Source organism: Sander lucioperca, chromosome 7, assembly GCF_008315115.2.
Source record: "Sander lucioperca isolate FBNREF2018 chromosome 7, SLUC_FBN_1.2, whole genome shotgun sequence".
Classification (NCBI taxonomy): domain Eukaryota; kingdom Metazoa; phylum Chordata; class Actinopteri; order Perciformes; family Percidae; genus Sander; species Sander lucioperca.
The window spans coordinates 18,550,375-18,574,563 of record NC_050179.1 but is presented as its reverse complement, the minus strand read 5'-3'; the positions used below and the strand labels follow the sequence as shown (position 1 = coordinate 18,574,563).

General features: G+C 40.6%; 1 protein-coding gene across 6 annotated transcripts in view; it reads right to left on the bottom strand.

Moving 5' to 3' along the window:
• The window catches only part of map1ab (microtubule-associated protein 1Ab), a 76,954-nt gene that overhangs the window by 7,059 nt on the left and 45,706 nt on the right, over window positions 1-24,189 (bottom strand). For 2 of the 6 annotated variants that reach the window (XM_036003331.1, XM_036003336.1), the window contains 4 exons: window positions 14,266-14,348; window positions 12,773-12,910; window positions 6,750-12,323; window positions 32-6,680 (listed from right to left, as the gene is read on the bottom strand). In XM_036003331.1, coding sequence (XP_035859224.1) covers window positions 32-6,680; window positions 6,750-12,323; window positions 12,773-12,910; window positions 14,266-14,348 — 12,444 coding nt within the window. The remainder of the gene's footprint in view (window positions 1-31; window positions 6,681-6,749; window positions 12,324-12,772; window positions 12,911-14,265; window positions 14,349-24,189) is intronic. The other 4 variants (XM_036003332.1, XM_036003335.1, XM_036003333.1 and 1 more) reach the window with 4 other exon arrangements.

Genomic DNA, 24,189 nt, shown 5'->3' with positions numbered 1-24,189 from the left:
TGTGTTGCAGGATGTGACAATGTTTACACACCTGAACTGCTCTTGACACCATTGACCAAGCCTTTCCCCGGGTTGAGGATCTCACTCCTGGAGCCTTGGGTCTCAGACATTTTGATCAGTCTGGAGCTTCTGTCTGTGTCCTTCCTCCTAAGGGAGGCTGATCGAGGTGAGGCGGAGTCCTTGGAGGTCTGCTTCACTGGAGTAGAGGACCTCTTCCTGACTTCCCCCTTACGTGCGGGAGAGGCCGACTTGGGTTTGCCCTTTCGGAGGCCCTTAGTGGTCTTGTGCTCCTTTTTAAGAAGTTTCTCTGTGCTGCTGTGGTCATTAAGAAGAGCCTCTGGATCTACCATGCACACATCTGGATGGGGAGGGTGGGGATGAGGGTCCTTCATCGGGGTGGGTGGGGGGTCATGAGTCTTCTGAGCGGATCTTGGTGATGGAGGATGGTGACCACCCCCAGCTCCAGATAATTTGTCCACCGGCAGATGTTCAGCGTCTTCATCCGAGTCCAGATTTCCTTCAGCTGTTATGGATGGACACTCTTCGGTTTCTGGAGGGACGTCAGAATCGGACTGCGAAGGCAGCGACTCGCTCACTGATGTCGGAGGTGTTTCCTCTCCAGCTAACGTCACAGCCAAACCAGATGACATGGCGCCGGGCAGCTGTTGTGGCCCGTGTTCAGGGTCTCCATGGTAACTCGGAGTGTGGTGGTGCCTCTGCTTGTGCGACCTCCTTTTCACAGAGTGTTGCTCCTGATCGTCCTCGTCCCCTTCCTGGGAGTGGTCACTGGGGTTCTCCTCTTTGCCCTCGCCCTCGTCACTGGAGAGTGGATGAGGGCTCGGGTTGATGAACGATGGAGAAAGCTCTCCTTTGCGATGTTTGTATTCGCAGGAGGAGTAGCCTGGAGGGGAGGCAGAGGAGGAGGTGGCTCCGGTGTTCAAGTCAGAGGGACGATCAGCCCTTACTGCTTCTTTGCTAGATGTTTCTGTGTGATAGGTATCTATTGAGGAGGTCATAGAGGTACTGTGGACACTGGTCATCCATTCCATCGCTTCCATTGCTTCCTCATCCTCTTCCTCATCACCATCGCCATAACCTGGAGGAGGGGCACTTGGGCAGTCTTCAGGCCTCTGTAGAAGCTCCCAATCGGATATACTGCTCCTTCTCCTAACCTCTAATCTCTCTGGTGGCTTCTCCAACAAGTTTTTCTCCTCTACCCTTTCTGCCTCTCCTTTTCTATCATCGTCTGCTTTTTCACATATCTTTGGATCAGCTGTTGCCTTCTTTTCGTCTGTGCTGTCTTTACACTCCTTTTCCTCAAGTTTCTTTTCCTCTATTTTCTGCTTGACTTGACTAGCAGTCTCTGTCTTGTCATCTTTACTTGACACCTTTGCATCTTCCTTCAATGGTGCAATAGCTCCGTTCGTCTTTTCCTCTTTTACCTCTGGTGTTTTCCCTTTTTTGTCTTTCTCCTCCTCTGTTTTGGACACGTCTGTTGTGGCACATGTGGTTTTGCTAGCTCCACTATCACTCAGGGAAGTAAGTGAGGCTGCCTGTTGAGTTGTTTCCATCACCATGACAGGTTTAGACACACCAGTAGTAGAGGTGATTGTGATGGTCTTCGTCTCTGTGGACTGTGTGGTACTTTCTACCACATATGACGCAGCTATCGATGATGAACTTTCCTTTTGCTCAGCCGCTTTGATTTTTTGACATTCAATATGACATGGTAGGGTGCTGTCCTCCATTTCAAGTGTAACAGGCTCCTCATCTTCTGATGACTCCTGGGAAACCTTGTCAGAGGAGTCAGCCCTTTGGAGGGGAGAAACATCAAAGTGAGCCTCTGATGTGGATAAGCTGTCTGACACCCTTACTGCTTCGATACTTTGTAAAGATGGTGCTGCAGAGGTTGTTGTAATCTTAGTTTCTAGCATATAAAAACTATCAGTGCTTGATTTTGTTTCAGGCTTTGCAGAACCGCTTTGAACCTCAGTCTGTTTGGCAGTGGTAGACAAGACTGGAGTTGATGGTTTGGTCTCATCAAACTGGCTGGGTAAAGACACTTTTGTTGCAGGTTTCGTCGTCACCTCCATGTACTCATCTCTCTGAAACCCGCCAAAGCAGGAGCTTTTAGGCTCTGTCGTGAACGAAGGCTCTTCTTTGGCTAGAGGTACTGCAGAGCTTGATATCGTTGTGAAAGTTTTAACTTTGTCTTCAAACTGTTGGCTCAAAGGGGCAGAAGTTGAGGGTAAGGACGAGTAACTGTACGATGTGGAGGAGTATGTTGAAGTAGAGTATGTTAAGGTGGTGTATGTGCACGGTGATGAGGCAGTTTCCTCATGTTTTGTGGTGATATCTAGGGTCTGCCGCTCATCTAGACTTTCTTCTTGAAAGTCACTTTGGCTGTAATATTTATCATCGCTTAGCTTGGATAACTGGGAGGCATCTGAGAGCACCAAGGTTTCTTTTTTATCTTCCTTCAATTCTACTTGACTCTCCTCACTGTAATAATGCTCAGAATAACCTCCAGATCTATTCTGTCCAATGTCGGCATAGCTACTTCTTAGAGGAGGGGAAGGACTAGATGTAGTCTTGGACATGGACTCTGAATAGTCAGTTGGCAAAAAGCTGCCTGACAAGCTGCTTGTGGATGTTGGTTGAGAAGTTTCCTTTTCCAAAAAGCGTGGCGATGGAGACACTTTGTCATCATCTCCTTTTTTTGACTGTGGTACTTCATACGAGGTGAAATCCTCTGCTGATGACAACCTTCTCTTTGTGGTTGGTTCAGGAGACAAATGTTTTTCATCTGTGTCCTCTGCTTTCTTTGTTTCAGGAAGTTTTGGAGCATCTGATATAGTGAAAGCGCTTTCATCCATTCTGTGAGCACTTGGGTCTGTTATTTTACCTACATCTTCACTCCTTGTCTCTGGAAGTTTGGATGTGGCTGTATCATCTTCTTTGACTGGTTTTGTTTTAGGAGATGGTGGTTTTTGACTCACGTCCTGCTTGTCTGAAGTTGAGGCATCATCAGGTGTAGGTTTACAGACAGTTTCCTTTTTGAGGAAGCTTGATTCAGGCAGCTGAGACTTTTTATTTGAGTCCTCTACCTGTGCTAACGTAGCACTATCACCAGAGCTACGTCTGCACATTTCTTTTTCAGACTGTTCTCTGGCACCCTTTTCCACATCTACATCACTTAGTTCCTCCTCTTCTCCCTCGTCCTCCTCATCTTCGTCTTCATCATCATCATCAACATTGAAATCTTCCCCTTCTACAAGTAACCTTTTATCTATTAGGCTCTCTTTTCCATCAGGAAAGTCTAACATTGATTTACAAGAGGCAGAGCTGCTAATTTGACTATTGTCAGATGCCAAAACATTATCGTCTATTTCATGTCCTGAAAATGTGGCAGCAGATGCAGTCCTTGAATCATTTGAAGTTTCTACTTTCTCTAAAGGTGATGCTTGTTGAGGTAAAATGTCTTTTTCTGCAGGTGAATGCCGACCAGATGGAGATCCTTCTCTTTCATGAGCAGAGGACTCCATTTTGTCTTCGAGTGACTCAGCAGATTTTTCTTTCTCTTTTTCTGTTGTTCTCTTTTCTGTGAATTCTCCAAAAGCTACGGGAGCAGCTGAAACGTGTGTAGCAAGATCCGATTGGCTACATGACGGAGAGGGTGTTTCTTGTCTTAATGATACGCCTGCTGATTGAACAGCACTGGCAGAAACTGTGTCACTTTCTCCTGTAGCCCCTGTTTGAAAAGCTGCTGCTGCGGCATCTTTCTTCATATCCTCTTTCTCTTTCTCTGATTTCTCAGGTTTATCCTCTTTGGGACTGAAAGAATAAGACTCAGCAGCCTGGGACATTTTGTTATCTTGAATGTCTACGGATGAACAGCTCTTGTCAACATAAGGTGTATCTGGTCTTTCTTCTCTCTCACTCTCTTCCTCTTGGCCTTTCTCTCTGTCTTCATATTTAGGTGAGGCACTTTGACTGTGGTGGCTGCTTCTTTCACTCTCTGTGAGGGAAACCGGGCTGTAGTCAACTCTACTAAAGGACAGAGGCTCTTCTTTGTACTGATCATCCAGGAGGAACATGGCTCCTACAGCCTCTGACTGGCTTGTTCTTCTGTTATCATCAATACCTATATCAGAGGCATGTTCAAAACCTAAAGAAACCTCACTTTCTTCTCTAGAGTCCAAGTCATGATCCTTTGGAATAGGCTTTTCATACGGGTCGTACTTGGACGCACAAAAGGTTTGTTCTTCATCTATGAGGCTTTCCTTCTCCGAGGTAATTTTTGCAGTGTCTGATTTTACAACTTCAACGTGGCTGACATCCTCGGAATCCAACATAAAATACGAACAAGGCTGTGATAATCCTGGAGAAGCCACCTCTCGCTCTCCTTCCATCTCCCTCTCTGCTTCTTTTTCTGGTTTCTCATCCAGCTTTGTCTTTTCTGTAGCACTGACTCCTGAGCATGTCTGGGACGGTATTTGTTTCTCTTGTTGTGGTGTTTCCTCAACACTGGACTGGCTCTCAGTGCTCGAGAGCGTAGAGCTCCTGGGTTGACTGTCAGTGCTTGATACTGTTGACAACACAGGCTTTTTCTCAGTTGAGTCAGACATTGGTTCTGCTTTAGCTGTTGGGACATCAGAAGCCATTTCTTGTTTGGGAATAGAGGTTGTCTCCTCCTTTGATGTGACAATTTCAAAGGAGGGCTCTGGCTTGGCAAGTGGAGCAGCTGTGGTTTCTGTTTTCACAACATCTTTGCCCATTTCAGGTGAAAGCATGGGTTCTTCTTTGCTAAACTCTTTGATGTCTTCATCAATAGAGGGCTCCTGCATTGTAAGTATCGGTATGATCACTGTGGTCTGCTCTGATATTGGGAGTTTAGTTTCATCACTTGTCTGTGGTTTTTGGGATGAGGGCAGACCTGCAGGCGAGATGTCATGTTCTGATTCGCTCGGCTTCACTGACAAAGGTCTGGAGCCTGCTCCTCCCATACAAATGTCCTCCTCATCTTCATCTGCCCTGTCTTCATCGGAGGACTGAACCACAAATGCAGGTTTGTAATCGGACTTGGATGCCATTGCTGCATCTCCTAATACTGTCTGTGCAGGTTGTTTAATTGCTTTGTCCAGGTCTTTCTCTTGCAACTCCTCTCGCTCCCATTTCTCCTCCTTGGTTTGGTCTGCATCGGAGGACTCTTTCTCAGTTATCTCATCGGTCTTCTTGTCAGCAACATCCTTTTTCTGAATCATCTTTTCATCCTCTTCTGGTCTTGTCTTTTCATCTTTTGTGTCATCAGTCTCATAGGTGTATTCTTTTTCTTGTTCCTTTTCCATTTTCTGTTCTTTGCTCAGTTCAGCAACATGTGTGTCGTCTTTTTCTTTATCCATCTTTTCGTCTTGACTAATAACCGTTGCATCTTTGTCTTGCTCTTTTTTCTCCTCCTGGATGTGGCTGGGTGACACACAAATGTCATCTTTCAGTGGTTTTAGGTCTTCACTTGATATGGTTACAGAAGTATCTTGCTGCATTTCTATTGATGTAGCGCCAAACGTTTCCTTCTCTTTCTGAGTTTCAGTAAGCTTATCAGAGGTTTCTTCCTGCATATGCTTGTCACTTACGCCACAAATATCTTCCTTTTTAGTTTTCTCCTCTTCCAAGATCTGAGACACGGGAAGATCTACCTCTTTTATATCATCCTTCTTAGATTCAGACTCAAAAGGATCATCATCTTTCCCTTTTTTCTCATCTTTGGCACTGAATGTTGGAGTGTACATCTCCTTCTCTGTCTCCTGTTGAATGGATTCAGCTTCACGACTGCCCTGTTTAACTTCGACCTTGATGGTTTCAACTTTAGGTGACTCTTCCTCTTTCTTGGGCTGCTCAACACTGGAGTCTCTTTCTTTCTCCTTTATTGTTATATCTTTTTCAGTTTCTTTACTCTTAATTTCCTCCAGAATTGGTTTGTGATCAGAGATATCAGACTTCTCCTCAGAAATGTCACCTATTTCCACCTCTTTGTCATCCGTCATGGTTTTGACGGTAGTATCATCCATCTGCTCTTTACTGGATACAACATCAGAACTCTTTTCTTTCTCTTTTTCCATTTCTTCCTCTTTTACTTTCATTTCTTTATCACAAAAGTCATATTTTGGGATTTCTTTTGCCTCCTCTTTGAATTTTACATCAGATGTAACATCTTTCGACTCTACCTTCGTTTCCTCATCTGCAGGGGTTTTTACACCAGCAGCGTCTTTGCTTTCCTCTTCGGTAGGTTTGATACCAGAAATCTCATCCTTAAGTATTACTGTATCTTTTTCTTCCTTGATAGGTTTGATAGCAACACTATGATCTTGAATTGACACTTCTTCAGTGAAAGTTTCCTCCTTATCTACTGCTTTTTCTGTTTCTTCTTCTATCGTTGATTTGACAGCACAAATATCTTCACGGATTTCTTTCGCGTTTTCGTCTTGCGTGGTGGGTTTAGCAACAAATTCGTCCTTGGATGTTTGGACAGCAGAAATATCTTCGCTCATCATAACATCCTCTTCTTCCATTTTGGTGGGTTGGACAGGAGAAGTGACATCTTTATCTTTATTTGTTTCTTGCCCCTTTTCGTCCTCTGTGACGGCTTCCTTAAATGTTTCTTTTGCTTCTACCTTGGTTGATGCGGCATAGAAATCGTCATCTTTACGTACTTTAACATGCTCTTCCTCCACCTTGGTACATGTTATGGCAGCAGTATCATCTTTACTTTCCTCTTCTTCTTTTTCTTCTCCAAGTGTTGGTTTAACAGTAGAAGTATCTTCCCCACTTGGAAGTGGTGGAACTTGCGTGGTGGGTTTAGCAACAAATTCATCCTTGGATGTTTGGACAGCAGAAATATCTTCGCTCATCATAACATCCTCTTCCTCCATCTTGGCGGGTTGGACAGGAGAAGTGATATCTTGGTCTTTATTTGTTTCTTGTCCCTTTTCGTCCTCCGTGACTGGTTTGACGGCTTCCTTAAATGTTTCTTTTGCTTCTACCTTGGTTGATGCGGCATAGAAATCGTCATCTTTACGTACTTTAACATGCTCTTCCTCCACCTTGGTACATGTTATGGCAGCAGTATCATCTTTACTTTCCTCTTCTTCTTTGTCTTCTCCAAGTGTTGGTTTAACAGCAGAAGTATCTTCCCCACTTGGCAGTTTATCTTTTTCCTCCGTCTTGGTAAGTTTTATAGCAGCAGTATCATCTTCTATAGTAGGTATGAAGATGTGAGCATCATCTTTGCTTGTTGTCATATCTTTGTCCTGCTCCTTGGAAAGTTTGGTGTCAGAACTATCATCTGTACTTGTCTCTTTCTCTTTCTCTGTGGTTTGCTTGGCAGCAGGACTTTCATCTTTACTCACTGTTGCATCCTTTTCCTCCACCGTGGTGAGGCTGATGGGTGAGATAATATCTGCACAAATCTCTTGCTGCTTTTCTTCTTTCATGGTAACAGCAGACCTATCACCCTTGCTAATAATTTCTTCTTCTTTGGTGAGTTTAGCAACAGTGATGTCACCAGTTTCTTTCTCCTTTTCCCTCTGCTCATCTGTAAAGGGCTTGGTTGCAAAATCATCTGTCTTTTCCATCTCTTTTTCCTCTTTCTTATCCTCGATCACTTTGATATCAAATGTTTCTGTCTCCTTTTTCTTCTCATCTTTAGCAGGCTCACTAATGGGCAAATCATCCTTTGCCTCTTTCTCCATCTCGTCTGTAACAGGCTTGATATCTGTGGCGTGGACCTTTTCAATCTCTTTTTCTTCAGTCTTTATAGAGCTAATATCAAAAATATCACCCTTATCTGTCTGTTTCTTTTCCTCCTCTTTCAAAATCTCACCATCAGACACATCATCCTTTTTAACCTCAGTTTCCTTCACCTCACCTTTGGTTTTTAGGTCAAAATCATCATCTTTCTGCTTCTGCTCATCTTCGATTTGTTTGACCTCAGAAGCAACAATTTCAATCTCTGCGTCTTTAGTTTTTACTTCAGGAGTGTGGTCTTTTTCAGGTTCATCTTTAATGGCTCTATCAACAGTGAAAACGTCCTTTGCAATTTGCTCTTCTGTGATGGGTTTTATTTCAGAGGTATCATCCTTTACTGCTGTTTTCTCATCCGTGATGGACATAACGGCAGAAACGTCTTCCTGGATGACGGATTTCTGTTTTTGCTCATCCTTGATTTGTATGACATCGGAAATGTCCTTTACTTTTTCCTGTTCCGCCTTGACGGTTTTAACTGCAGATTTATCATCATCGTCATTGTCATCATCTTTCTTTTTATCATCATCATCATCATCCAGGAAACGACTATCCCTCTCTGGAAATTTACCTGGAGCAGGCAGTTTAGGATCTTTCTCTTTGAGCTTGTCGTCAACCTCTTCATCACTTTGTCCAGATGAGATGAGGGAATCCCTCACTGACACAGGTGGATTCACTTCTGTTAAAGACGCAGCAACAGCAGGGATTGTTTCTGCCTGTTTGCCATCATCTTTTGGCACTGATGAAGTGTCTTTTTCGGACTCCTTTATGACTAGCACCTCTTTTATTTCCTTCTCAAATGATTCATCCAAAGATGTTGAAACTTCTACTTCATGCTGATCTGCTTTCTGTTTGCCATCATCTTTTGGCACTGATGAAGTGTCTTTTTCGGACTCCTTTATGACTGGAACCTCTTTTATTTCCTTCTCAAATGATTCATCCAAAGATGTTGAAACTTCTACTTCATGCTGATCTGCTTTCTGTTTGTCAGCATCTTTTTGTGTTTCTGTTTTTGCTTCGTCTTTCTTTTCTTCAGTTGCTGCGACGACATCAAGGAGCTCCTCTTGCTTTTCCAGTTCCATATCAGGGAAGACCTTCGTCTTGTCTTCCACTGGTGACTGACGAAGAGGAGAGTGAGCTGCACTCGGTGGTCCAGACTGTGGAGGGGAGGCCATTTTCACAGTGATATCATCCGGACTGAAGCAGCGCTCTTCACTCTCTGAAGTTACTGAGTCTGATCCAAAAGGTCTAGTAGGTACAACAGATGAAATATCTTTAGGTGCAACAGCATCTTTATTTTCTTCTTCAACTGGTAGGTGGACTGGTTTGGTGGCTTGAATAGAAACCGGAGACACTGAGCCAGCAAGCTTTTCGATATCTGTCTCTTTACCCTGTAATAAATGTGATGAAGCATAGCCCTCTTGAAGTTTTTCAATTGAAATGTCAACATTAGGAGTTTGGTCGTCTTCCTCCTCTTCTTCCTCCTCTTCCTCACAAGCTTCATGAGCTTTGGCCGGCGTCTTGACTTCTGCAACAGGAAGCTGTAAGTCATCAGACGGAGACTTGGATTGTTTGTCTTCTTCCAAAGAAGGTGGTGAAAGAGTTCCTGCAGAGAGTGGCTGCTCTTTGCCTAGGGTGGCGTCAGGTGGGGTGGACAGGGTAACGGGGCTTTTGGGTGGTTCCTCAGCTGGAGGTGCTGTGGCGGACGTCACAGATTGGTCTTCAGCGATAGAAGTAGGGAAGGAGGAAACTTTATCATACTCTGTGATGGATGTTGCAGAGGACACATGCTCCTCTTCTGCCAGAGGAGCAGTAATGATGTTGGTGAATACTGATACCGGCTCCTGCACGCCTGGGATGAAACCTTTCTCGTTCATAGCTTGCATTTCCATCATGCCGTGAATGTTTACAAATGATTCAGTCTGATCTGGAACAGAGATGTCATAGGCACCGACGTCGTACTGAAGGTGTGGTATCCTCTCCTCTGCCTCCTCGTGAATCTCCTCATCAGATATGGTCTGTTCTGTCTCAGAGTAGCCGGGGATGGTCTCGTCTTGGATGTAGGAGATGGGTTCGGCTGCAGCGGCTCCTTGAACTACTGAGGTTATGGGAGCTGTGGCCCCTCCAACATGTGACAGATAGCCCTCCTCCTCTTCCTCTTCTTCTTCAGCTGCAGTCAGAATTTCAGCGGTTTTTCTTTCAGTGACCATTTCTTCTTCAGCTACATCTTCAGGTTTGATCTCTTCATCTGCTATTACATCTAAATCTTCTACCTCCTCCAGTTCTGCTTTCTCCACCACCTCATTGTCATCCTCCTCGGATGGAATCATTTGTTGATCGTCTTTTGTCACAACCTTAGCTAAGAGATTTTCTGATTTCTCCATTTCTTCTAACTCATGTTTCCTGTCAAGCCCATCGTCCTTCCATTTTGCTTCATCTTCCTCTTCACCTATTCCCATATCTTCTTCCTCCTCCTCTTCTGTTTTCTTTACAGCAGCTGGGGTCTCTTCTTCCTCCTCTTCTTCCTCCTCATCCTCATCCTGAGTTGCTGCTCCTTCATCCTCAAACTTTTGAGCCTCTTCCATTTCTCTCTCTTGTGTCAAGTCCTTGTCTTTGTCTTCAACTTCAACTTTCGCTTCTGGGGCGGATGCCTCCATTTCTGGAGACTTTGTGCCAGGTGGAATTTCCGATATTGTTTCTTGTGCTTCCTGCTTTTCTTGGGTAAGGCTTTGTGCTGTCGGCTCATAACTGTCTGGAGGCTCTGCTGATACAGCTACAACTTCAGCTTTTTTCATATCCACAAATTCCTTGGTGAGGTCTTCGGGGGTTGAGGGAACAGATGTGCCCTCAACAGCTCCATTCTCTATTGGTTCAGGTTGAATAGCTTCAGGTTTTGGCTCCTCTGGCTTCGGCTCAGCAGGTAAAGCCTTTGCTGTTTTGATTTTTCCAGCCTTTGCTTTACTTGACACTTTAGCTTTGTGTAAAGTCTTTCTGACTTCTGGTGTAAACGGTTTCAGGTCAGGCTTTGTAATTTTTCTCAGCTCGGGTTTGGATGTGTCCTTCTTTTTGTCGTCTTTGGACTTAACATCTTTCTTTTCATCTTTTTTAGCAAAGTCATCTTTCTTTACCTTCTTGATCTCTTTCTTTTCCTTGTCCTTTTTCTCATCCATTTTCGACACCCTTTCCTTCGGGTGCTTTTTTAAGGATTTGTCTTTTAGGAGTTTTTTCTTTTCTGGCACATCAGCTTTAGATTTTAGAGTTTTAGTAGGCTTTTTCTCCTCTTTTTTCTCTGATATATTTTCCTTGACAGAGTCACTCTTGGCTTCTGTGGCGGCTGACACATCATCTTGTCCTTCAGTTTCTTTCTTTGAGGCCTTTGCAGTGGTCTTCGGGGACGACTTGAGACTCTCTTTGCTGTCTGTTCTTTGTTTTAACTTGGTTTGTTTTATAACAGAGGGAGGTGCTCCGGAGGCAATGTCCTTTTGTGTGGCTACAGGATAGCGCAAGAAGTCAAGGTGCTTTAATTTTTCCAGCCCCTCTAGGATCTTGTTTTGTGGTGCATTCCCAGGGAACAGCACTCTGATGATCTTTTCTGCAGGGTTGGCAGGCAGCCAGACGACTAAGGCTGTAACTGATGTCAGGTAGGGTACAGATATTTCTCCCTCTTTCCCGTTTGGCAGCACAATACCAGTTTTGGCCTTGCTGTTCCCAGCCCACTTCTGCATTAAAAATTGCATCTCTTTACTGTCTTTGACAGGGTTGAGAATATACATGTCTAACCTGCCCACTCCCATCTTGTGGAACAGAGTAATGGGCTCAATGGTGTTGCTCACCACTCGAAAGACAGGCTCCGGTTTGATTCCTAGTTTGTTAAGGTACTGCAAAGTCAGGGAGGCCTCTTCGATGCTGCGTTTCACTTTAAGATTAGATTCTGGCATACGGAGCTTCTCTGGCACGTTGAAGAATACCACACCTAGTTCAGGAGAGATCAGATTCTTCATCCAGTCGCTATAGTTGGTGGAGTCTTGAGACTGCTCCTCCTCCTGTTCTGCTATCTTCCTCTGAAGCAGCCCATTGATACCTGGGAGATTGTCAGCGCCGATGTGTGTGAGTAGAATCGAGTCAATGCGGTCCAAGTGACGGACCAGCTTCCAAAAGCATGATTTTCGTTCAGAGCCTCCATCCACTAAGATGTTGAAGCCATTCACAGCAAAGAGTGCAGAGTCTCCTCGTCCGCCGGGAAAGATGTAGCAACATGGCTTGGACAGTTTTAGGAAGCCACCGGATGTGGGTTGCTCCAAGAGGTCAAAAGGTGAAGGGACGTCGACCGTCTCAGAGATGTACTCTGTGAACTCGGTGACGCCCTCCATCTTGGGAAGAACAGACTCAGGGTTTAGTTTGTATTCCAGAAACTCCCGCAGGGTCTGCTGCTGTCCCAGGGAGCTCCAGCCCACCTCCCCGCGGCAGGACACAGTAAGTGTAGCCTGCTGCTTGGGGACTGTTGGGCCCAGTAATTCACTGACCTGTAGGAGGAACACACCCAGACACATCTGTCAGTGATAAATGCAAACCTGTGTGTGTAAAGACGTGAAAAAAATAGAAAGAAATAAAATAATCAAGTAGACAATCTGTGTGTCAAGGGTATGTTTTAAATATATATTTTTTAGAACAAAATGATCAATTTAACTGGAAGGTGAGAAAGTTGAGGCCTGAAAACTCTCCTTTGCTGTCAATGTTTGTGTAAAAAAACTTATTTCTGCAAACACTGAGTTCTCTGTGGATTTCTGGCCACATTACGTTTTTTTTTGTCTACAGCGCCAATAAATACATTCCTTAAATGTATCAAAGCATGTACAGTACCTTTCCTTTCATACTGAACAATTTTAAAACACTGAAAAGCATTCATGAATGTACAGTATACATTTTTCATCGGATTGTTGCTAATTGTTAGAGGACAGTAGATTTGACTCACCCCAGGATCAGCAAAGACACGTGAAAAGTTCTTGTAGGTGAAAACCCCAGTTTGAAGAAGAAGGCCACCGTGATCTGAGCTCTGTCCACTCAAGACCAGAAGCTTATGTCCTGCTGAGTCTGTGACGAGAGACTGGATCTGGGACACACACACACACACACACACACACACACACACACACACACACACACACACACACACACACACACACACACACAAAGAGAGAAAGAGCGAGGAAGAGAGACAAAGGACAGTTAAAGGTGAGACAACATTGCCAAGACGGAAAGAGAAATGCCTGTGTCACTGGCAAAATATGCACTTTAACTGTGTCAAGGTTAATAAGATTTGGCAATGAGTTCTCTTCAAAAAATACAGAAAAATCTAACATCTTTTTATTATTATATATCCTTAACAGATTCGAAGGAGACGAGAAGCTGGGTATCTACTCACAATACTTCTTTTGTACTAACTAATATGTTTGTACTAACTAATAGCACCTACAGTTGAAAACAGGCATTGCATGCCTGGCCAGATTTATACACTTGTTTTCTTTGATAAGATAGATCCTGAGTTATATCATACTTTTGCCTATTTTAGACTGTATTTATCCTGGCAAAGTTGTAAGAACAAAAGTAGAAAAATAGGAATATAAACGCATTCTCAAAAGCAAGCCCAACATATTATTTTTGGCTGGGCCCATATAAGTTTGTCACAGTTATACTGGTATTGGCGTATACAGTACGTTGTTGATAAGTGTAAACAAAATGCAGTATAGAAATGGCTGATGATAATTTAGAAACAGTGTCTCTATTACATCCATCGTCCACAAGAGAGCACTGACAATTTAATTTTTTAACTGTAAAATGTTCTGCTCAGTCCATATCTTGGTCAAATATTCCTTTCAAAAATAAGACCTAATGCAATCAACTCACATTGAAACTTAGCAGAATTTGAAGACTGGGTGCTGGATCCTTAATGTGGATATTAATGTATAAAAGGTGATTTGGACAGCACTCCAATTAATTCTTTTTGTTGCCACACGGATGTTTTGGGGCAGAAATAATTAGAAAAATAAATATATAAGAAATATAAAATTTATATTTAAAATATAAAAATGTAAAATAAAATAAGAAATACTGTTTGTGGATACCTATCAAAATTGTTTATGTTAAGTATTTATGTAAAAAAAAAAAAAGAATTAAATCAGATTTCTTTTAAACTTTCAAATATTGATATTGCTTGCAAAAATCAAGAATTGGTTGGTTTATAGAAAAAACAATTGTTTTGGTATCATTAGCAAAATTATCATATTAGCAATGGTATTGAACTGTTTCAAACAATGCCCAGATTACAAAGAACAGACGAGCAAATGTTCAAGTCAGAAAGAGGGTACCTTTTTTTTTTTTTTTTTTTTTTAAAATATGCCACACCATTTTTATGTAAGTGTACATGCAACCAGCAGGGTTGTGTACCTCAGAATATGTTGACATTACCTCTGATACAACGGTTTCTTCTGAAGGGTTGACGAGGACTACAGTCTCTAGGACATCACTTCTGTGGTGTAGAGTTCTTTGTCCTGAAGGAGAAGATGGAAAACATTACGTTGTTGAATAACGCACTTAAGCCTAAGCTTCTCCATCAAAGCCTGAAGGTTGGACGAGGTAAACAAGTTGACACTCAGCCGTCTGGGCTGAAGACATCCAGCTGGACGACGTCCAGACCCGATCAGGAAAACCTCTTTGAGTTAGGGAGATTTACTATACTGCGTGTTGCATCATATGTGGGACAACCACTGTACAGAGACAGGCACTTGTGCATCAACGCAAGAACAAAAGTTAGAATAGAAAATAGGTCACTGATGTCTGTTGGGTGAAAATTAAAATACTTTAAAAAGCTATGAGGACAACACACACTACGTTGAGTCCAATATTTACCCTTGGTATAAGGTATTAAACCTGATTTTATGCTTTTCTGGACACAGACAGAAACATATGCCACTTGCAATATAGTCCTGGTTGAAAAGGAGTCTGATTTCTAAATTGCAATACAGAAATGATTAACGAAACGATTATGTGATTAAAAACACTAATGCATGGAAATCTACACACAAAAATATAAGAATATATCACAATCGTTCCCCATACATCCTGATGCATATTCATCGCAATTATACATCAGCAGTACTTAATTCCACTCAGTGGTGATGTTAAGCTTTTTTAATTCCCCTTTGTTTTAGCACAGATGCAGGCTCTTATATTAGAGGTCTAATAATAGGGGGATCTCAGTGACTACACCATCCACCGGGATCTTCAGTGCATCCCCTGAGCTTGCGATGCTTCGCCATCTTTTAAGGATATGCGCTGTCAACATGTGTTTTCTGTAAAAAAAACTCTAAAGTGGGCGCCTAGGTAGCTCACCTGGTAGAGCAGGCGCCCATATATAGGCCGCAGGTTCAACTCCGTCCTGCAGCCCGTTGCTGCATGTCATTCCCCCTCTCTCTCTCCCCTTTCACATATTCAGCTGTCCTATATAAATAAAGGCCTAAATGCCCAAATAATAATCTTAAAAAGAAAAGAAAAATATACTCTAAAGTAAATCATTCTCAGCTTCACTTACTGTGATGTAAAAAGGACTGAGACATTATGAAATGATGAAGGATGATTATCAACAGTTAAGATGAACAAGAGTTTGAATGACAATGATAAAAGTAATTTCATACATTTTAGAAGCTAGCATTCTACATTCTATTCTTCTATATCAAGAAGGTAAAAGTCTAGACCATCTGTGAGTCAGAGCAAGAAGCACTCAATAAGTAGCTGTAATATTACAGATGATAATCAGCCATATTATCTGCTTTCAGCTCATGATTGTATTTTATGCTTTCCTATTCTTTATCGAACTAAACGGCATTATAACTGATGAAAAAACAAGAGCTGAATTGAATCGTTTTATATTCAACCACATTTTCCTCTTATCTAGCAAATAGCTATCCGTGACATTTTGAATAAATAAAAATTAAAAGAAAAAGCTAATCGATATATTAATCTTGAGCTTATTATTATTCTATTGTAACTGTCTTTTCTCAGGTCTATCCAGAAAAGCTCATAGGCAACTATAGCATGTTCAAAATCCAGCTGCCAAACTTTTAACAGAAAAAAATAAAATAAATAAATAAAGTGGCATTTGTGTCTGGCCCATGCTGGCTGCTCTGTGAGGCTGTATTTAGGCACATTGGAGCTTTGAGCTAAATGCTAACATCACCATGCTACCATGCTGATGTTTAGCAGGTATACAGTATATGGAAACGTTTACCATGTTATTAATCGTTTGGAGAGTTAGCAAGCAAACCTTTGCTAATTAGCATTAGCACTAAACACAAAGTACAGATGAGGCTGATGGAGAATTGATTTGAAATACAGAGTTCAGACCAAAATGATATTTCTGATATACTGTCTCCATTGGAAGCTTTAAGACAGTTGGAGATGTCAACACAAAGCATGAAGAAGTTGTTTCACATACAGTACTTGGAATACCCTGTCTGGTGATTATAGGCATTGTCCAAACCTGACGTTGTTGTTTTAATCTAATTTAATTATTAATTTTGGGACATTCACTTGTATTTTATGCTGGGCTGTAATTCTATTCTTCTGTTCATTTTTCTTGATTCAATTTTAGGTTATTATTTAATCTCCTACTTTATTTAACTCTTTTAAAAATCATAATGATGTGTCTTTTTATACTTTGTGTTTCTGTAATATCATGTGTTTACGCCTGTTCATATCTTATGTTAAGCAATGAGAATGGCATTTTTTGTTTCAATTTGTAATACAGGTAGAAATAAATTAGCATTGCCTCGTCTTTGATTTGCTTTTTAGTGATTTGTGCTATTGCTTTAACTTTGTAGTTACTTTCTAAATAGTTCTTATCTTATCCTGTTTAAATTCTTCCCTGCAACCTGTGAAGCACCTCAAACTGCAACTGTGTATGACAGGTGCTAGAGTATACAAATAAAATGCCTTTGGCTTGTGGGTTGGAGCAGCAGTAACAACGGCTGACTAGACCATGAGAAGAGTGCCACAGTAAATCAGAAAAACAAGGTCAGAGATATCACTACTGCTACAGGGAAAAAAACTAATTTAAAAAAACAAGAACCCTGCTTGATTGTGAACCTTGATATTAAATGACTAAGGAGAGAAAGTGAAAGAAAGAAATTTGATGAAAATGATTAGAATAATAAAATCGATGTTAGACTGGCCCATAAGAGCCAGGTTCTGTCCGAGGTTTCTGCCGTTTAAAAGGAAGTTTTTCCTCGCCACTGTCGCACCAAATGCATGCTCTTGGAGGAATCGTTGGGTCTCTGTAAATTATAGAGTGTGGTCTAGACCTACTCTATCTGTAAAGTGTCCTGAGATAACGTCTAATTATCTCAGTCTAATGCCCCCCCCCGCAGACACACTGCAGTTACCATCATTAATGTGAGATAGAAAACAATGATTTTTTTTTTTTACTCAGCTGACCCCTGCGTGGAGTGGGCGAGGATGTTGATGGACGGAGAACAATGATACCCATCACTGATCAAACAGAAAAAAACATGCTGGTGCAGCAATCAGGAGGAGTTTGAACACTTCAGCAGATCTGCCCACAGACGCGTCCGGTTTCACAGCACGATGACTAAGCTGCGAGGGTGAGCGATGCTTTGCAATTTATTTTTTGCTTTGATACTTCTAACGCTGACAAGACAACACACAACAACTGAGGCAACCTCGTCGATACTGACATTAGAGACGGCAGCTTCAAGGTATTCATTCGTACATCCACGTTCAGAAAAAAGAAGCCCAGAGAGACAGAGCGTCCCTTTGACCTCCTGATGTGCTTTCCTTGGGTGAAACAGAGGAGAAGCGACTGCATTAGCTGCCGTTGATGGCTGCCCTGCAGGGTGACGGCTCGCTGACACTGCGGACTGGTACAACGTGATACTAATACAACAAAGACACTCTAAGTCAGTCTGAAATGCTGCCGTTTCCCCCCTGGGAAGATGAGAGGACTGTCACTCCCACTGCCGGCTGGAGCTCTCTCAGATCAGGTTCATTTTTTACTCCCAAACACAGCAATTGGACGGGAATCTGTGGCGGTGACATTGGTGCACAAAGACTTTAAAAGGTCCTGTAATGCTCAGATTTCAGGATTTTGTTTTCAAATGGTCTGTTACTCCGAATGAGACCATTGCTTTTCGTGGCGGTATTTATCAATTATGCTATTTTGTAAATTAATATGAAGTTTAGAGCTGCAATGATTAGTCAGTAAATCGCTCAGTTGCTCGCCAGACAATTAATCAGCAATTACAATGATAATCTAGTTACACTTTACTTGAAGGTATCTACATAAGAGTGACATGACACTGTCATGAACGTTTCATAAACAAGTCATAAAAGTTTATGACATAACGCTTCTTTTAGTGTCATTCGGTTTTTGTCATGACAAGTTATGGTTAGGGTTAGAGTTAGAGTTCATGTGTTCATGACAGTGTCATGTCACTCTTATGTAGATACATTCAAGTAAAGTGTTACCGATAATCTTTTAAAATAATCTATTGTCGTTATTGTTTAAAATTGCAGCTTTTCTTTGTCCTATTATTATAGTAAAATTTATATTTTGGGGAACAACATCTTCTTGGGCTCGAGGAAATTGTGATGGTTTATGAGGTTATATAGACCGATAAATAGCGAAAATAGCCTTCCGATTATTCAATAATGAAAATAATCGTTAGATGCAGCCCTTATTAAGTCTTCATCGGTCAACAGCAACAGATGCACATGCAGCAAACCTGCTGATTTTTGGGTTCAAATGCAAAAAATTTGCCTGACTGGGAAGAATTTTGTGTTGTGAATCAAGACCAAGTCCAGTTATCATGTTCTATCTATAGTAACTAAATCTTAAAATCTTAATTCAACAAAAATAATTTAAGAAACAACTTTAAATTAAACATCTTGGGAGACAAACTATAGGAAGGAAGAACATAATTCCTCAATTCATACAGTTTAAATATCACATACTGATGGACATGGCGAACTGCAAGACATAAAGACACTCAACTTCATACAGTATATAATGTAACATATCACTATTGTGGGACTATGTGGCCCTCAGGTTAGGAAATTTGTTCTTTCAACTTGAGCTTGAGCTTATGAAACGTTTTTTGAATTAAAGTTGTTAAAGTTAAAGTTAAAGTTAAAGTGTTTCTAAAAAAGCTGTGACTAATGGTAAAAGGTTTCGCCCCACCAGAAGTGACATTTAATCTTAACATTAATTAGTTAGTGTGACATGATCCACACCCTCCTTGGAGGCACGTCTGCTTTGACCTGCGCTTCTAATAAAGACCTACTTATTGCTGCTGCAGAGATGGACCGGTGTCTCTGAGAGTGTTGAGTCTGTAGGCCTACTGAGAGACAACAGGACGTGTAAACTAAGAAGTCAACAGAGGATTTTAGATGGTTGTTTGCAAGTGAAAGTAAAGGGTTAGTCATCCCTCCTACTGAAAAGCAGAAATTAAATGTGTATATTGTTATTTTGTTTTTATCAGTTGTAGTTTTTCTGGACGACTGTGTTATATACTATTAAAAAAGATTTGGGTCATTCATTGTCACATGTGGTGTGTTGTTTTATCACAGCCTGTATTTGTGTTAATTACTGCAACATAACCCTATACATACCGTATATTGTGTCGATATGTGTTTTAATTAATTTATGCAGTGAAACATTCTGTTCAGAAGCATTTTTCTGCCATTGGCAAAAATCATGACATAAACTTAAATGTACATTGTGTGTCCAGTGAGTTAGTGTTGTGTATTCGACACAAATAAATAATAATTCTAATTAATCTTGATTCCTATGTATAGTGTATGATGAAATAACTGCATTTCATTGTCTTAGTACATGACTTTGTGAAATGACAATACAGTTGAATCTATATATCTAAAGTATTAAGTACATATTTAAAGTACTAAACACAACATGGACACATTAGCTCGGTTTTGAGCTCCACCAACTCCTGAGGGAAACGTGTTGCTCTTTAGCTGCTAAATGCTCCACGATGTTCACCAGCTAGTCTCTAACTTTGTCTGACTGTCATTTGGTGGTGGGCAGATGGCATACAGTGGGTTTATCAGAGTTTTGTTGCTGAAAACAGCTGCCTGCTGGGGAACAGAGGGACCCCTTTCACAGTAGACTTAATAATTCAATTACTTCTTAACACATACAGCTGGAATGAATCCCTGGTATCTACATTTTCCCATTAAATGTCTCCTTAAATTGATTGAGGTAGGAAAAACAACAACATTTTGGACAAACAATTTACATTATACTGTATAATCATTGTTTACATTTTATAAAAGCCTTAAGAATTTCAAATTTGGAACTAAATATGTTGTTTATTTATTTATAAGAAAATTACTACTTTATTCAACAACCTATATCTACATATCAATAGCCATCTTTGTGTGGCACTGACGAATGTTACATTTACGTACAAGCTTTGGTTTCTTACATACAAAAAAAAATGATAAATGTGCTCAGCCTAAAGAAAGCTGTCAAATGGGGAAGACTGATGGATTTTTCGCTGACTTAAGTCAAGGTGGGAATCGACTTATCTCTGCTGTGCGTCAGACACGCCTTGATTAAACACATCTCCACCTGCTACAAAGTCCCCACACCACCATGTCAGCCTTTAAATGTCTGTATCCTCAAGGCTGGAATCCATGGAGAAAAACAAATTAAAACTATTGCATTCACCTTTTTAAGAAAATTCTGAGTAGAGCTCCCTTAAAACTATTGATCCAGGCATATTTTTAAGGAAGGTATTTGTATGTCTACTGCAGCAGAACAGTAATATTACTCTGTTAAAGTCAAAGTCACCGCTGGGTAACACAAAGAAACCTGTGTGGTATTCATGACAAACATCCATCATCATTTCAGTGCTCGGTAAATTCTAATAAATAACGAGGCTTTTACTGGAAATTACTATTCAATGATGTGAATGAGCCTTGAGGGCTGCATTGCATACACTGAGATACAAACAGTTAGAAGCTAAACCCTCCAAAAGCAGGCCAGCATCTGTTCCTCAGCTTAAAAGTGTTTGTTTAAACAGTCCTTTTGAAGAGTGCGATGTGGCTTCACTTCACTGGCATCCCAGACATCATCCTTTCAAATAAAGTAACTTTCACCTAATGGCATTGGAGAATCTTATGAGAATGTTCACACTGACTAATCATTTCTACTTGCACCATTTTAAAATACCTCTCATTTCTGTGAGAAATTTCCCTGCATCCTTTGTCAGCTGAATCCATCTTAAATACTCTTAGCTTCTTCCTATGATATCAGTTGGTTCTCTAGCCTGTTAAGCCAGAGCAGTGCATATCATTAGCATGTCATTGTGACACATTTCTGCAGTTCACTCAGTCCACAACAAATGGCAACTCAAGTTGGGATTACAAAAAAAAACTCCTTCTGCAACTAGATACTTCATTTGTGTAATTTTAGTAAGTGTCATTGAGTGTCAAGGCTTTGAATCCAGAGCGTCTTTGCTTTAAAAAGCATCACGCTAAGAGGGCTAAAAATAGAACACAAAACTTATTTCCCAACTAAGGAATAAATCTAAGTGTCAATTCATCTAATAACCCTTTTTCAGGGTGTAGCCAGTTTTAATGGTGATTAAAACCCAATCGATGATACAGTATTGATAGCTGAACAGATAATTATATGCTGGACGATATAGTTTTTTATTTGACATAAACACAAAAAATAAACAAACTTTTTTGATAAGGACTGCTGAAATTGTGTAATTAAAGTTTGATTACATTTTGATTGACAATTGACAATTGTTGTCTGTAAGTTATAGAGTGTGGTCTAGACCTACTCTATCTGTAAAGTGTCCTGAGATAACTTCTGTTATGATTTGACACTATAAATATGTTGAATTGAACAGGCCATTTTACAGTTGTAAAACAAACTTGCAAGTGTTATCTGGAGGACGATATTTAATGGTAACACTGTTTCTAAATTGCCTCTAACATACAGTACCTTTGTCATTTCTGTACAGTAATTTGTTATTGCTTGTCAGCCAACATATAATATGAGCCATGCAGATGTATTGGTTTAGCTCTAATAGTTATGGTTTCAAAGTTTTTAAAGTCAATGGACTTTTCAATGTATCAGGATTAAAAAAAATAATAATTTGAAAGGTAACGCAAGGCCATTATTATATATTTTCCACAAATTCCATTAAAATACCCTCAAAATGGTTTGGGGCTATTATCCCTGTACATGGCACATAATCTATATATTCTATATACTGTGAATTTTCCCCTCATCAATATCTGATATTGCACATCCTGCACAAAATCTTATAGCTTTCTTTTTAAAAGTTATATTTTACATTTTTGTTATAGTATCTTTAACATATTTTGGGCTTGTTTTATTGTAATATTTCTATTCTATATTTATGTTATTGACTGTTGCAGTACTCTGTTTTTATTCTACTTAAACCTGAACTTGACCTGTTTCTATGGCCTGATCCAAATAAGTCTTAATAAATTCCAACATTCCAAAGAAACACTTCGTAATCTACGTATGTGTGTTAACTGAGATCACACATCCGCATGATCCATTTTCTTGACAAAAATAACTTGTGGGAGAGTAGACACTGGATGTCATCCGCCCTGCTTCTGTCAGTTGACTTAAGGATCTTGGAAGTGAACTCTTTACTCCCCCTCGGTCTTTGCACGACTCTGCTCATAACTGCGATGCCCAGAGGAAGGAAGGTCATTTGTCAAACAGAACTCAGTGTTTCTGCTCATTCCGGCTCTTCCTCAGCTGACCTGTTTGATATAAATATCCACGTCTGAACTCCCAAAACGAGAACGCTCTGTTTAAAGGCAACTAAAACGGAGCACTGATGGACCGAGGCCCAGCCACTGCACTGCTCCAGATAGCATGTTCCACATTTACAGTGGTAAGTGGGATGGTGAGAGGGTTCAAGGAACATGTAAAACAAGCGGTAGCTACTTCTAGGGAGACAGACTAATACAGTTTAATATGCAGTATTTAACTGCAGTTAATATTCAGTTTAGCAAGTTGTAATATTCAAAGTGGAAACCAAACTTTGAATGTAAACTCACAACCGATGTTATAACAGCATAAGATCAGTGTTTCAGAGCTTAGTTTCAGTACCAAGGACAGCTCCTCTTTCAACTGTAAAACTCATAATTCTAATGTAATGTCAGACAGACAGCCATCATCCTGTTCTAAATATAAAACCAATGAGCTTGATGGTGGATAGTATTATGCTATGAAAGCCATCCACGTCAGCACACACATGCAAACAAGGTCAAGGCATTTAATGTTGTTATAATGCAAATTTCTAGCATCGGCCACTGCAGAGAAAAGGTTAATTGTTACAGCTAATATGATTAGTCGATTAGCGAAAAAATGGGGTTGATATACTTTGCTTAGCCTGACTTTTCCTACAAGGGCACACATCGGTACTGCCTCTGGATATAAGATATAAAGCACAATTGATCAAAATGGCCTTAACTGCTTGCAGTAAATGAATCAGATGTATAACACAGAAGACCTTCCACTTTTACGTGGTTCAAAGAAATAGCCTTATATATGAAACATATATATATATATATATATATATATATATATATATATGGCCTTTGTTTTGTTTTTTTGTTAAAAACATGTTTAAATCAAAAGAAACCCATTCCTTTTTGAGAATTGTTGCGACTTTAGGCAATATTTGGTAAATACGTCACATTAATGACAGCAGAAAATAGCCACACACTCGAGGCGTGGTGTGAATTTTATATGCTGGATATAAACTTGCGTTTGTTTTAGTGTAAGTATATACATTATATTTGATTTGTAGTCATATCTTGGTCGTCTCATTCTCATCTTTCTCAGAATTATTCAACCGTAAAATAAAAGAATTTGGCTCTTAGGATGCCAGTTTGGGCTCAACTAACATTGACATTATTTTTTTATTTGTTTAGAATACAACTAATGAATGAAACAACAAAATGTTGTAGGGAACAGTGTATATAAAAAAAAATAAAAATAAAAAAAAATCTAATCCAAATGAAAAAATAAATAAACTCAAGCTACAAGGAGCGAACGATGAGCATCAGACACACTCAGCTGTCTAGCAAGAGTTTTCATGTCTCAAGGATTTAGCACTTACCACAAAACATTTCACACCTTAAGATCTCTGCTGGTACACCCTAAAGACAGGACAATACCTTAAGGGAAGTCTGGAGTGGTGTGGCGAACACTACTGTATGTAAAGGCCCGGACACACAGAGCCAATAATCGGCCGTCGGACAGTCTGGCGAGGTCAGTTACTTGAGTCTGTTCGGTGT